This window comes from Vulpes lagopus, chromosome 10 (genome assembly GCF_018345385.1).
Source record: "Vulpes lagopus strain Blue_001 chromosome 10, ASM1834538v1, whole genome shotgun sequence".
NCBI lineage: Eukaryota > Metazoa > Chordata > Mammalia > Carnivora > Canidae > Vulpes > Vulpes lagopus.
This window is the reverse complement of record NC_054833.1, coordinates 81,287,779-81,302,507: the sequence shown is the minus strand read 5'-3', so window position 1 is coordinate 81,302,507 and position 14,729 is coordinate 81,287,779. Positions and strand designations below refer to the sequence as shown.

Here is a 14,729-nt window from a genome sequence, read left to right as displayed (position 1 = left end):
AAAATGAAAATAGCCTGTGGGGTGGGGCAAGACTAGGAAATCTCGATTATGATTGGTTGAAGTGGCTGTCACTCACGAAACGAGGCTTGGCGCCCCGCCCCTTTCGCTCCCAGCACGCCTTGCGCGTGGGAACATGGCGGCGTCCAGGTAGAGGGCGTGAGGGGGACCGAGTTGGCATGGCGTTGGCGTCGGGGCCCGCGAGGCGGGCGCTGGTTCGCCCTGCGCGGCTCGGCCTTGGGGACTGCGGGGCCCCGGCACGCGGGGCGTACGAGTGGGGCGTGCGCTCCACGCGGAAGCCCGAGCCTCGGCCCCTGAACAGGGTGTACGACATCCCCGGACTGGAGCCCATCACCTACGCGGGGAAGATGCACTTCATGCCCGGCCTGGCGCGGCCGGTCTTCCCGCCCTGGGACCCTGGTTGGACGCATCCAAAGTTCCGCCGCCCGACTCCGGTTCACGAGCAGCCGCTGTACAAGGATCGGGTCTGCTACGTCTTCCACCAGCGCTGCCGCCTCCTGGAGGGTGAGGCCCTGTAGGACGGGCAGGAGGGGACCTCGTCCCTCGTCCCCCGTCCCTCGTCCCCCGTCCCTCCGCCCAGCACTGACCCCAGCCCCCTGTGGCCTTGAAACTTCGTGGGTCTCGGTTTCTCCGTCTGCGAAATGGGTAGTGATTACGTCCTCTGAGGGTTTCGAGCCCAAGTGGGATGAGAAGCGCTGCTCCCGTGTGAGGCAGGATTAGAGAGGTGGAGTGGCCAAGGGAAGAGACCGGCTTCTGCCGTCCAGCTCTGTGATTCGGCGCAAGTGGCTGAATCTTCGGGAGCCGGCCTCTTCTGTGAGCTCGGGGTTCTGACTAGGTGGTCCACACTGACCCTTCCAGCTCTTAACGCCCTGACACGTACCTGTACACCGAAGAATTAGATGGAGGGAGGCTAAAGCATGCTTAATCTCCTGGCCTCTGGCCTGTTTTCGCAGGATTGGTGAAGGTGACAGAGAGGGACGTGGTTTGTGGGCACAGGTGCTCTGGGTTAATGGTGAAGCCAGGGCTCTGTCTCCGGTCTCCTAGGTCGCCCTCCTTTGTCAGAGGTCAAAACTGAGATGTTTCCAGGAAGGGATCTGGACCTAAAAGCCATCTGGCCTGCTTCTGCACCCCTTTCACTAAGAACAGGTCAAAATGCCTGAGCCGAATAAAACCAGTCTGTGTCTAGAGTAAAACCAGAAGTTATTTTCCAGAGTCCGTGGGAGGCGGGAGGGAGGGGCTCGTTTGTTGAGAGTCTCTGTCCCTGTTCTTGCTGTTCTTCCCTAGTCCCTTAATCACGTGGAAGTAGAGCAGGTTCTGAAAACACAAAACGGTCTCAGGGTCAGTGGGAGCAGTTATTTTCCAAAGAGTAGTTAGGAAAGGAAGACGCCTGGCAGGATTTGGAAACTAAACCAAAGAATAAATCCTAGATTTGGGGGGGGGGGGGGGGGGGAGTAAGTCAACTGGCCAGCCTCTGAAGCCACTCAAACCCATTCCTGAAAGCTGAATTTCTTGTATTTAAACATTCCCATTGCCCTATCAGAATGCTGAAATGGACCTCACAAGACTTGGCGTCCCCCTCCCCTTTTTTAAAAATTTATTTTAAGTAGGCTCCACACCCAGCATGGGGCTTAAACTCACAATCCTGGGACTAAGAGTCCCATGCTTTACCAACTGAGCAAGCCAGGCATCCCACCCTTAAGTGACCCTGGTAACATGACCAGGCTGTAGGGCAGACAGACTCAGATTTTCCTCCACACCATCACTTACAGGGTATGTGACTTGAAGCAAAGTCTCTGAATTTCATCCTCCAGTTCCATTAAAATCCCATCAGATTTAGAGATAAAGTTCCTGGCACAGGATAGATGGTGATGCTCAGTAAATGGCAGCTCTAACAATTACATATTATTCATATACTAGTGAACCATAAAAATCTCAATTTTTTAATCCATTGTCAAGTTTAAGGAAAAGTGGCATTGTAGAACTCAAACTCTGACTCCAGTCCCGTGGTTTTTCTGCTACACCACAAAATCCAGAAGGTACTGTTCTAAACGCTTGTATTTCCCAGGTCCTATAAGTCTCAAAGTGAAGTCTTACTGTCCTCATAGCATTTCATTTATTAGCGCAAAGTAAGTTGCCTGAGAAACTCTCCTTCAAAGTATCCTAGGCTCCATTTAATCCTAGGCATAGCTTTACAAATGAAAATATGTCTCTGAAACTGGTGTTTTCCCAATTGGCACAAGTAGCCTACTAACCAAAGCAGTCACCAGCCTGCCATTAACTTGTAACTACACTCATGGAGAAGAATACAGTATTAGCATTGTTTTGACGGTAGGAGACTGGTATGTAGATTTGATGCATAATTTAGGTTCCTAGTGCTGGGCACTTTCTTCCCTCAGGGAAGCCCGATCTGGGGAAGGTGAAGTAAGGGAGTTTTTCTTGGCATTGCAGCCCATCCCACTGACAGTAACTGTCCTTAACGTTTAAAAATGAAGCAATCTGAATCCAATCTATTTTTCTTTATTTATATTACATCTTTTCCCGAAAAGTATTTCAGGCATCTTACAAAAATTTTACAACACAGCCAAATTAAATTAAAAACATGGAGGTGAGGAAATCCACACAAAGAAAAAATAAAACAGTGAAGTGAATACAAAAAAATCCATCCTGTGAGGTTCTGCTTGCTAAAGGGGAGCCCTTAACTTGGCTCTCAGCGTGTTAATGGTACAGAGACAGGGTCAACTGACTAGGCCAGTTGCCTGTTTCTGTAGTTTTATTAGAACATAGCCACACCCACTTGTTTACTTGTAAGTGGCTGTTTTCATTGCTACAGAGTTGAGGAATTGTGACAATGTACAGCTGAGAAGCTGAAAATATTTGTTATCTGGCCCTTTAAGGAAAAGTTGTTGACTCCTGTTATAGAGAAGAACATTTTCAGTTATGCAGGCTCACTATGTCCATAAGACAAAACCATGCTATCCCAGGAAAACCCCAACCTTCTGGTAGTAAGGCCAGGGAGGATCCTGTGTAATAAATAGAACGTGTGATCCTTCCGACAAAAAACAGCAATGCATTTCATACAGCTTCTGCATACAAAAATCTGCTTAAAGATAGCTCATTATAGAAGCTCAGGGTTAGGTGAGATGTGAAAGATTATGTTTCAGTGTTCCCCAACTCAGGGTCCCTCAAGTTATTCATGGTCTCTTAAGTTATTTCCATTATTTAACAAAAACTATTTTCCCTTGATAAAGCAACATGGGCTTAATCCTTGGCCCACACCTAACAAATGGAGTATATTTGGTAGACACGGGCTTTTCCAATCAGGGCCTTGGATGTGGGTTAATAAAGGGACCTAGGATTTGAAATGGTGGCATATAGTCTGGAGTCTGAATCTTGCAGGCAACAGACAGACTCTTTCCCGCAAGATTCAGCCTTAGGAGCCCAGCCACCTTTGCCGCTTTTTGAATCCCTCCAGGGCAGGCACGCACCACCTCAGCCAGCTGTTGACCATCATTAGTTAGTCCTGAAGTTGAGTTGAAATCTGGCTGTCCTGGCTTCCACTCTTATTTTAGTTCTGACTCCTCAGATGTCCTAGCACAAATCCTGATTCTCCCAAGGCAGACATTTCCCCAAGATGGTACTGTCAGACTTAAGCAACTCCTACAGAATCGTTTTCTTTTCTTTTTTCTTTTTTTTTTGTGACTGATTACCCCAAAGGTGTGAAGCAGGCCCTCTGGCTTACCAAGGCCAAGTTAATAGAAGGCCTTCCCGAGAAAGTGCTTAGCTTGGTCAGTGATCCAAAGAACTATATAGAGAACCAAGATGAACGCGTTCTGAATGTGATCTCTCATGCCCGTCTCTGGCACTCCACTGAAGACACCCCCAAGAGGGAGGCCTACTGGTAAGTTTCCCCCAAGGCAATAAGATTTCTGGTCAGTGGATCTTAGAGTCAACCTGTTGCTTTACATCTCCAAATGTCTCTTCTTTCTTCTAAGTCCAGTCATCGTGGACAGTCTGATACAGCTGTGTAAATCCCAGATTCTCAAGCATCCCTCTCTGACGAGGCGGATCTATGCCAAACACTACACGTTTTCCACTACCTGGAATCGAGGTTGGTCATCTTGGTGTGTGTTTTTTTTGTTGTTGTTTTTTTTGATCATTCTGCTCTTAGCCCCACTAACAGCTTACCATCACCACGTCCATACCTGTGCTCATTTCCATCCTTCACAGACCAATTTTGTAGGCTCAGACACATCCTCCTATCATTAGCCACAGACCAGACCAACCTGTTTTGGGGGGTAGGAGGGACAGAAAGAAGAAGAATCTTTAAGTAGGCTCAATGCCTAGCATAGAGGCCAAAGTGGGGCTTAATCTCACAACCCTGCCATCATGACCTGAGCTGAAATCAAGAGTAGGACGCTTAACCAACTGAGCCCCAGGTGCTCCTCAGACGTTTTTGTCTTTAATCACTTCTTCCCATGACTTAATTCACCCGTATCTGTTGAGTGCCCGCGAGTGCCTAAATGTTGAAGAAAAGAAGTAATAAAGCACAGGCAGTCTCTGCCTTCACAAAGCTCATACTTGATTGTAAGAGCCTTCTTGCTCCATTCATGCTTTTCTCTTTTTCCAAATCCATTTTCCACATAGCTGCTAGAGTAATCTTTCTAAATTGCACTTCCCTCCCCTGTTCAGATCCCTCACTGCCTCCCAGGATCTCAAACCATTTATCATTGGATGCGACCCACTGATTTGGCTACCAGCTAGACTTTCTGATCTTCTGTCCATCTCTACTACCCCCACCCCCACTGCACCTCTGGGCCAAATTTACACGTCAGCCACTTGCAGCTTTTTGGCATCAAGCTTTTACACCTTTTGCACTGTGCTGTACATTCTGTCTGAAGTGCTTTTTTCTACTTTCCACATTTGGCTAAATTCTTGTCTGCAAGGCTCAGCCCCCTTCCTATGTGAATGCAGACGTTAGCTAGTCTGCTTCTGCGCTCCTTCTGCCCATCATACCTATTTTTATCAGAGCACTTGTTGTACTGTATTGGAATTCTCTAATGTCTTCTCCATCTGCCCCACTAAACTGAACTCCTGACAGCAGGGACCACATCTTACTCATTTTTGTACATGGCATCTAACAGTTCATGGCACATGAGCAGTGCTGACTAAAGGGATGGATGGGTGATTACCACTCTGAAGTGTCTTAGGATATTGGAAGCACACCAGTATTCTCATTGGTGGAAATCTGGAGCAGGGAAACCAGCTATGGAATGATTTGGGATTTTCAGGACCTCTGCTTGATCAGGTTTCTCCCAACTTGCCCCTTTTGAGTATGTGCTTCCTGGCAAGGAGTCAGCTATGCAGAGGTAATGGCATCACTAAGGAAATTATGAACCTCATTCATAGAGGAGTACTTGTTGGCCCATCATCAACTATTACCTCTAATTAAACTGCCCCATTTGGAGCTGTCACTGGAGGAGGGATGTGGAGGGAATTGAATTGGAAACCACACTAGAGTGGTCTGCGGGGAGAATCTAAAACCCAAGGTTAGGAGAGGTCCAGGCACATTTATCTTCTTGCAGATTATATGTGAGGAAACAGGAAATACTTTAGAAAACTATTCTTGAGGTGTGGGTACGTTTTAATAAGTGGATCAGAGTTTATCCATGCACAGATGTAGTAGTAGTGCTTTACACACCCAGTGAGGGAGACCGCATGCTAATTAGATGACAGTGCTGTTGACCAAACCAGCGTTTGGACATAGAAGATCATTGCCCTTGATCTCTTACCATTGCGTTGTGATCACTTATTTCTAAACACCCAAAGCGCCTTCAGAGGAAGATTTGACCCCATGGAGAAATTTCAGGAGGCCATTCTCAGGGAGCCTTTCAGGCACATTTTGCCTGGTGGCACACAGCCTCCTGTGGGGATCTCTGTGAGGGACATGCGCACACACTTGCAGTGGCAGCTTTGCTGATTTGTCCGATGTGCCTGTGTTTCCTCATAAACTTAACAGCTGTGTAGCAAATAGGCTGATCCGTCACAGGTGAAGCTTCTGACTGGCCTGATTTTTCCTCACTGTCAGTTGTTGAAGACAGCTTGGCTCCTTTCCTGAGTTTAATAGCCTTAGTCTCTAGTCACCTCCCTCCCTCAATTCTCCGTCCCCCCTCCCACATCATGCCCTAATCACCTGGGTTGTCTCAGTAAACTGCTGTGGGGGAGCAGACTTCTGTGCTCTGTGCTCATGTGCTTCTGTGCACATGTTCTTCTTCCTTAACTAAAATGTTTTTCTTTCCTTTTTCTTGCCTGGGCACACTGTTAACCAATCAAGGGCAGTTTTGCCCCCTAAGGGAGAATTGGCAAAGTCTGGAGACATTTTTCATTGAACAGGGAGGAGTTGTACTGGCAACTGGTGGATAGGAGCCAGGGCTGCTGCCAGAACTCTGCAGTGCACAGAACAGTTCCCCTCACCAAAGAATTATCCAGTCCAAAATGAGAATACTGCTGAAGTTGAGCAACTCTGCTCTTATCCATCCTTCGGAAACTAGTTTAAAAGCATCCGCTTTTGGGAAGCATCCCAGGCCTCTGGAGGTCAGTTTTCCCCATCTCTTCTGTCTCGGAGTATGGTTCATACTTCTGTATGCGCTTACTACCTAGGAAGCTTCTTGAGAGCAGAGGGTAACTCAATCATTTCTGGTCCCCAGCGTAGAGCAGGTGCTTGGGAAGAACTGGGTGGGGCAGCCCGGAACCCACAGAGACTGCCAGGCTTCAGGGCTCTTTGGTGAGGGAACACAGGAAAAAGAGGGCATTGGTTGGTCCCCTTGTCAGCATCTTGATCAGAGTTTTGTTTTCTGCGATCAGGCTGAGCAGCTAGGAAGGCACTAAGATTTGAGCTACATGGCAGGATGAAGGCTCTAGACCAGGGTAGACTGATTGTCTCTCTCCTCTTTTTAGAGTCTTTTCTCCTTCAGGTCTGTGGTCCTAGTGGAGCCCGACTGAACAGCAAGGATCCGCTGCCTGCCATTGCCTCCAGAGAGGAGGTGGAAGCTACAAAAAATCATATTCTTGAGGCCTTCTATCCCATATCTCCTACTATTGACCTTCAGGAATGCAATGTTTATGACGTGGAAGACAACACGGGTAAGTGTCATAGCCTCGTATCTCCAGGCAGTGAGGAGATGAGGGATGCACTTTTTTCCAAAGGAAAGGAGCATACTGAATACTGTGTGCTTGGCACCTCACACGCATTTTTCCTAAGAGCCATGTAGCAGCCTATCCCCACTTTGTGGGCAAGAAGATGAGACTCAGGGAATCTAAGGGGTTTGCTCAAAGGCTGACTTTGCTTTTGATCCCTGAGGTAACTGTTACATCAGAGTTGTAATGGGTGGCTGAGGGGCTCTGGGCCAGGCGCCAAGTCCTTTATTCACAAGTCCCTTGAAAGACGCCCCTCTTTCTATGCACCCTGTAAACTCTGGCCGACCTCCTACAAGGACAGAGGAAGCCCTACAGGCCTTGGATGGAACTATTCATCTAAACTCCATGGAATAAGACACCACTACCCCTCTGGCCACCACAACAGAAACTGGAGCATCAGGCTCGTGCCCTCTAGTCCGCCCCTAGGAGTCCTAGTGCCTGCCTTCTAACCTCATCTCCACGGTGACAGCTTCCAGCAGGCCCAGCCTGCTGCCACAACCTCCCAGCTAGCCGGCCAACCTGACCTGGGCTCTTTCCTCTCAGTCCATCTGGTTCCCAGTTCCAGAGCCACCCTTCTGAAAGACAGATTCTGCCCCTTGCCTTCCTCCCTGCGTGCCTACCTCCCCATGCCTCTTGGGTACAGGTGGAACTCCTCAGCTTACCATCTGAGGGTTTTGGGGGCTGTTCTCTGTCCCTGCACAACCCCTGCCCTGTCCAGCTACACACAGCACACTGTGCCCTTCCTCACCTTAGGCTCTGGCGTGCCCTCTCTCCCCTGACTGGGGTCTGTGGCCGGCTGCCTCTTTCTGTCCCCACCTCAGTAGTTCATCTTTGGAGTCACTCCTTCCCAGAAATGCTCTGGGGTCCTCCTGGTCATCAGGGCCCCTCCCTCTGTCCTTTCTCAGCCCCCAACACACTCTGCCCCCATCTTCACCTGTCCCTTCGTGTGGGGCCCCCCAGACTGAACCCCTCAAAGGCAGTGACCCTTGGCCTCTGTCCCTGGCACCTGGCTGTACCTGGAGCCTGTCTCAGGCTGGCTGCATGGGGTGCTAGCAGCTGAAGCCAAGACGGTGGCCCAAGGGAGGGTGTTGCTCTCAAGTAGTGCTTGCGTCTGGGTTTTTCAGAGCCCATGATTTCTCAGCTTCTTCCTCCTCCTCACCCACTCTCACTAACCCAGGTTACTCATTCCAGAAGCTGCCAGCCTACCAAGAGTTTACTCTTAGCTGTGCAGGGGACAAGAATGATGGCCTGGCAGGGGTGTGGCTGGGGAGAACAAGGGCTAAGCTCTAATCCTCAGTGCCAGGATTTGCAGATCACTTGTGAGTATGAAGCGAGTCACTTATCGCTAATAATTAAGTAGGGAATTTTGCAAATGATTTGCTTTAAAAAAATAATTACTCTAGTTTTCAGGTTTTCTCCTATTAACATCCCTGTCTTCTATGTGCTTGAATAGTGAGAAAGAGGGCGGAGTTAGAGTCAGCCCACAGGAATGACCTGACACAGGTTGGCAAAGTTCTCAATAAAGAGCCAAATAGTAAATATTTCAGGTTTTACAGGCCACATATGGTCTCTGTGACAGCTACTCTGGAGACATTGTATAAATGAGTGGGCATGGCTATGCTCCAGTAGAAACTTTATTTTCAAAAACAGGCGGGGGGCCAGATTTGGCTGGCAGGCAGGCTGAAGTTTGCCATCCCCCGAGCTGTAGTGATAACATCTGCCTTTATGGAGTCTCTGTAGTGCCTGGCACTGAGCCAAGGTGAGGTGACTTTCTAAAGGCTTTGGGACAAGCTGATGATCCTTTTTGCTCCTCTACCTGATTATGCATCTTGCAGGATTCCAGGAGGGTTATCCTTATCCCTACTCCCACACCTTGTATTTCCTGGAGACAGCCAATTTACGACCACATCGCTTTCGACCAGACCAGCTGCGAGCCAAGATGATCCTGTTTGCCTTTGGCAATGCCCTGGTTCAGGCCCGGCGCCTTTATGGGGTATGTATGTGGAGGAGACCACCGAGCTACCTTATGTGATGTTGACTTCCGGCCTTACACTGCTCGAAGAAAGGAGGGAGGCACAATGGATTCCTTGCTTGACTGAGGAGTTCTAGGGACAGGTGCTTCTATCCACCCTACGGAGATACCCTGACATCTGCCTGGGGCCTGCTGTGTGCCTGCCTGTCGTTTCCATAAGCCACTTCACTTGTTGATCAGAATAGCCCACAAGGTTTCTTTATCATCCCCATTTTCCATTTATGCCCCTGAGCTGCAAAGAGGCTAAGCAGCTTGTTCAGCCTTACATAGCAGTGAGTTGGTGGGGAAAGGGTCAGAACTAGGTGTGCCTGGCTCCTAAGGCTTGAGTTACTTGTGCTCTTGTACACCCCTTTGATTCTGTGATAGCAGAACCAGAGCACAAGGCTCCATTGGGCAGGAGGAGATGATGTAGACCTGTCTGCCAAGAGAGGACAGGTTCAGGGACCAAGATACCACTTGGTGATAGCCCCTTAATTCTCAGAGGAGGGCTTGAGGACCTGGATGGTGGAGAATGCAGGCTGAGTGGTGGTCCCACAGAGCTACCCAAAATGGGGGAGAGCCTGCCCTGGGAGCAAAGGCCTCCCGTAAAAAATAACAGTATGGGATTTCTTCAGCAGGCCTGGACACTGGATCCTGGGGTGGGGGGCGGTAGGGGGGTGGGGAGTGTGTGTGTTTGTTGGGGGAGGGCTGAGAGCTGCCAGCTCCTGAGTCTGAGGCCCTCCAGGAGGAGACTCATGATGTTCTGTTTCACCTGTTTCCCATCCTACTTGATCTGAGATCTAAGTGGGGTTGCAGAGGTGTGGTTGGCCAGATGAGATAGGGAGTGGATTGGACCTTGCTACATGCCAGACATTTAATGAGGATTCTTTAGATCAGTGTTTCTCAAAGTATGGTCCTGGGTTAGCTCATGAGCATCATCTGGGAACTTGTTGAAGTACAAATTCTACTGCATCAGAAACTCTGAGAGTGGGGCCCAGGTAACCAGTGTTATAAGAAGCCCTCCAGGTGATGCTGGAATAAGCCCAATGTTGAAAAACACAGCCCTAAAATTTGAGAACCACTGCATTGTTTGATCTGTACAGCAGCCCTCTGGCAGGTGCCATTAGCTTCATTTTACAGATGAAACTGAGGTTCAGGAAGCTAAGTACCTTTCCCAGTGTCACAGCCAAGAGATCAGCAGCTGTTACATCTTTATGTTACCTTTTTTGTCTTTCCAGTCCTTGAAGGTTGTCTTCCATTCCTTGACTACGTACTCATGAAGGCTCTGGAAGATTAGGTGACTTGCCCAAGATCCTATAGCTATTGAGTAGGGAAGCAAACATTGGAGCCCTGGTCCCTCCAGCTTCAAAAGATGTGTTGCCTCTCAACTCTGGGGCAGGGGAAGGAAACAGACAGAGTCGCATGCCGGGTACCCGGTCTGCAGGCTCATTGTAGCTTCTGTGCCAGCTGTTGCCAGCAGAGCATGGGTAGCAATGCTACCACTAATTGCCACCCGGTTGGGTAGGAGAGGAGACCTCCCCCACCCCCTCCAGGTACAAATTATTCCTGGGGATGTGAAGTTGAGCAATTATGGGAAGTGCCTCCGTGTAAAAGGTAAAATTGCTGAGAAATTTATGTACTACCTGCAGTTTTATTGATCTGTAGAGGGAGATAAGAGTCAATACAGAATTCTCAGCTAACACTTAGAGGTACTTTTCTTTTTATTTATTTCTCATGCAGCTAAGAACAGGTATTTCTAAGGCCAACAGTCCCAGTGTGGCCCACGCCAAGGTCTGACATTAGCTATTCCTAATGTCGTCCAGCTCTGGAGGGGTGAACGTAGGCAGCATTTTTGAATCAAGGATGCTCTGCTTCATGGGGCCTGCCTACTGGGTCTGTCCCGCAGGTAGCCATCACCAAACTGGACTGTTGGAAAGGCTCAGTGGGGTGAACGTATAATTTTTCATCCACACGGGACACTCCTGGGCATGAAAAGAGGTACTACCACCCGATATCATGGGATGTTAAGTGTCAGCTACAATGTTAGGGTTTTCAGTGATTTCCTAGCGTGGCATCTGATCCTGGCTCACCTGTCATGGGCAACCTTGTACTGAACCTCAGTTTCCCCGTCTGTGAAATGGGAGCAGACTGCTGGATTCATGAGATTACCAGTGGCTATAGAACCAGTGTGATGCCTGGCACACGAGAAGCTTGCAGTAGCTGGTTGCTACCATTACTATTACCAAGTAGTGCTGATTTGAAGGGATCATCAGCAAATGTGCTGCCAGGTGAAAGCCCGGTGCTGGCACGGTGGTGTGGGCATGCCAGGGATCTAACATGTTCTCAGAGCTGCCGGGGGCACAAAGCTCAGGTCAGGCGACTGCCTGCAGGTCCCGGGCATTGTGCAGTGCCAAGCCCTTTGGAGCGAGGCACTGGCTAGTCTGCCTCCTGGGGCCACACGTCCGTGTGATGCCACCAGACAAGTCTCAATTTCCTCATCTGTCAGGCAGTTGAGAGCTGAGCAGAGTAAGGTCATATATTACCTGACCTTCCAGGTTAACATTTGGTGGAACTGAGGTCACTATTGCCGCCATTAGGTACCACGGTGGGTTTGAAGGATTTCCCCGTCCTTAATTTCCCATCACCTCCTGTGCTCTGCCACTGGCCTGTCCTCACCTCCCCCCCCCGCCCTGCCGTGGCAGGAATTACTGTCACGTGCTTATTAACCAGGAGGCCCGGGTCAGGCAGAGCCAGGCTGGGGGAGGGAGGGACGGCCTTGCCCTGGATGGTGCCCTGAGCTCCTCCTCCTGTTACCATTGCCCGGTCATGGGAACCTTAAGCAGGGCAGGCATTTGTAGAGGCCGGAACTAGAAGCTGCCTGTTCCCTGCTGCTCTTCACCCCGGCTGTTGCTGGTTTGATGGACTCGTCCCCCTCTCCTCTCAGAACCACACTAAGGTTTTGGAGCAGCCGGTTGTTGTGCAGAGTGTGGGCACCGATGGACGCGTCTTCCAGTTCCTGGTTTTACAGCTGAACACCACAGACCTGGTGTCTAATGACGGCGTCAAGAATCTGGTTTGGGTGGACTCGGACCAGCTCCTCTATCAGCATTTTTGGTGTCGCCCAGTGATCAAAAAGAAGGTGGTTGTGGTAAGTCTAGCCATCTCCAGCCTGGTGATTAGAACAGGGCCATTACGCAGTTTCCCCAGAATGAGCCAGGGGTGGGGACTCTGGCTTTAGGGACTCCTGCCCAGGATCTCTACCTGGAGGACTTGTCCGCTAGAACGGTGCCTTTCCACCCTGGGCCCTGCCCAGTCCTCCGCTGCCCTCCTGCTTCCCTGTGCACTCAGCATGCCCAGCTCTTCACAGCGCCCCTCTGGGCCTTACTGGGTGCTGCTGCTCCCCTCTCCCCCTGCCTTCCATTTCTCTCTCCTTGTCCTTCCAGGGTTAGTGGAAGGACCCACCACCCACTGCTGGCCTCACTGCAGTGCCTCGGGGTGGGGTCCCTATAGCCCGTGTTCCCCCATCATAGCACAATCCCGCTGCTATTCTGTAGGTTTTTCTCCTCCATCAAACTGGGCTCCAAGCTCCTCGGAGGCAGGGCCTGTGGACAAGGCATTCATTTCTTCCCACGGACGTGGAATTCGTCCCATGGCCTTGTGACTGTCAGACCCCAGGGCTCTGCTGCCAGAGTCCAGGCCTGCATTCTGTGCAGCCCCCATGTCTAAATTCACTATGTGACATCAGGCAGTGATAAGCGCACTGAAGGGTCAGGACAGCGTCAGGGGCTGTGAGAGAATGGAATAGGGGTGCCGGCTGTGTCCTGGGTCCTGCACGGCCTGAGCAGGTGTGCTGCGTGGAACTGGTGTTGGGCCTTTGAACAAAATGGGCTTGTCAGCTGCCTTGTTACCTCTCCCGCATCTGTCGGTGCTGTTTCTGTGCAGGAAACGCCTCTCTGCTCTGGGCCCTCTTCTTTCTTGGGCCCTGGATACCTTTGTGTGCCAGCCACACCCACACCAGCCACCTCTGCCCTCTGCTCTTACCCTGCTCTCCTCTCCTACGTGTCTCTCTGGGCTCTCCCTTCTAGAACACTGACTTAGCGGCAGACACATCCTGGTTAGTCAGATGGCTCCTCCACACCTCTCCTCGGCTCCTGCCCCCCGTGTAGGCCCTGGCCTCAGCCTGGCCCTTCTACGTTCCGCTCTGCACCGGTGCACGTACTCCTCTTTGGGAGGCAGCCTGCTTTTGCTGTTTCTCTCTGGCCATTCTACTTGCCCTTTAAGACTCAGTCATTTGTATGGAAGACCTTCTCCCCTGCTTTCTGAGCATCTTTCCCTACCTCTTTTGTGAGGCCTATCAGCTTTTCTCATCACTGTTGGAACATCTAGCTGTGAGCTCCTTGAGGGCAGAGCCAGATTCAAGCCACTGTTGGGCACAGGTGCAGCACAGAGAGAAGGGGCCTGAGCAATGTGTGTGAAGTAGTGAGAGATGATTTGGGGATGCAAAGGGGGCAACAGACCGCTGGTTGCAGTGAGAGGGATAGGGGATGAGGACAGTGCCAGCACACGTTCTGGCTGGAACCAACAGGAGTGCTTTGTGTCCCCCAGCCCAGCCGTGTAGCCATCAGTGCCAGCTCCCCGCTGCCCCCCCGCCTTGTGCGTGAGGAGGTGGCAGTGACTATCCAGGCATTTAGGATTTACATAAAACCAACCTTTCTTTTCATTGCTGTCATTAAACCTACTAGCAGGATCCTAACGGGCTGTGTTCTTTCCAGGAACCTGTTGGGCCAACTGGTTTCCAGCCAGAGACGTTCAGGAAGTTTTTAGCTCTGTATTTGCATGGTGCTGTGTAAGCCAAGGACGGACCTGAGGTCTGAAGCCCCCTCGTCCCCCTTCACGCAGAAGATCCTGCCTCTAGAGCAGTGCTCGGCCTGCCGGAACTTCAGTGCTCCTCCAGCCTACTGGTCTGGCTGCCAATAAAGAGTGCTTCTGGGGCCCTGGAGCCCGTGCCTGGTGTGGGGAGCTGTCAGGAAGAGCGCCCGTAGCTGCACAGCGGCTACACTGTGAGCCTGCCTGCGTGTGCGTGCGGCCCTGGGGCCTGACCTGGCCCACCCTAAGCCCTCCCTGCCCATGGCCCATCTTGACTATAGATAAGCATCTTTGTCTCTGGATTTCATCTTCTTCACCTGAAACTTGAGGTTAACATGAGCTCCCTTGTTTCGAAGGCCGTAGATGATGTATGTGTAGCATCTGCCACGTGATACGCTCTCTCTGATGCCTGCTGGGTTCTCCTGGGACTCGGAATTGCGGGCACATTCCATAATGACTGCAGGGAACCTGCATAGAACATGCATTGTAGATTTCTCCCTGGTATTCGGGTTAACAGAGCAAGTCCATCCCTGGTTCGGCTGCGGCCCCTCTTTCACGTAACTTCCAAGTCCTGCTCTGGGCCCGGCACCTTAGACGCAGCATCCTCTTTGATCCTTGCATAGCTCTTGCAAGGTAAATA

The 14,729-nt window shown here is 50.6% G+C and overlaps 1 protein-coding gene across 1 annotated transcript; it reads left to right on the top strand.

Moving 5' to 3' along the window:
* The first annotated feature begins 104 nt into the window (after window positions 1-104).
* On the top strand, window positions 105-14,214 carry MRPL37 (mitochondrial ribosomal protein L37). The gene is made up of 7 exons (XM_041770774.1): window positions 105-522; window positions 3,733-3,916; window positions 4,011-4,126; window positions 6,973-7,158; window positions 9,048-9,205; window positions 12,168-12,371; window positions 13,996-14,214. The coding sequence occupies exons 1-7, from the start codon at window positions 177-179 to the stop codon at window positions 14,071-14,073; spliced, it is 1,272 nt and encodes a 423-aa protein (XP_041626708.1). The 5' UTR covers window positions 105-176; the 3' UTR covers window positions 14,074-14,214.
* The last annotated feature ends 515 nt before the right edge of the window (window positions 14,215-14,729 follow it).

Bases quoted from the DNA above. Each gene is read 5' to 3' on its own strand.
- MRPL37 (XM_041770774.1), top strand. From the start codon at position 177: ATGGCGTTGGCGTCGGGGCCCGCGAGGCGGGCGCTGGTTCGCCCTGCG. The intron at 523-3,732 runs GTGAGGCCCTGT...ATTACCCCAAAG, and splicing joins GCGCTGCCGCCTCCTGGAGG to GTGTGAAGCAGGCCCTCTGG. The intron at 4,127-6,972 runs GTTGGTCATCTT...TCCTCTTTTTAG, and splicing joins TTCCACTACCTGGAATCGAG to AGTCTTTTCTCCTTCAGGTC.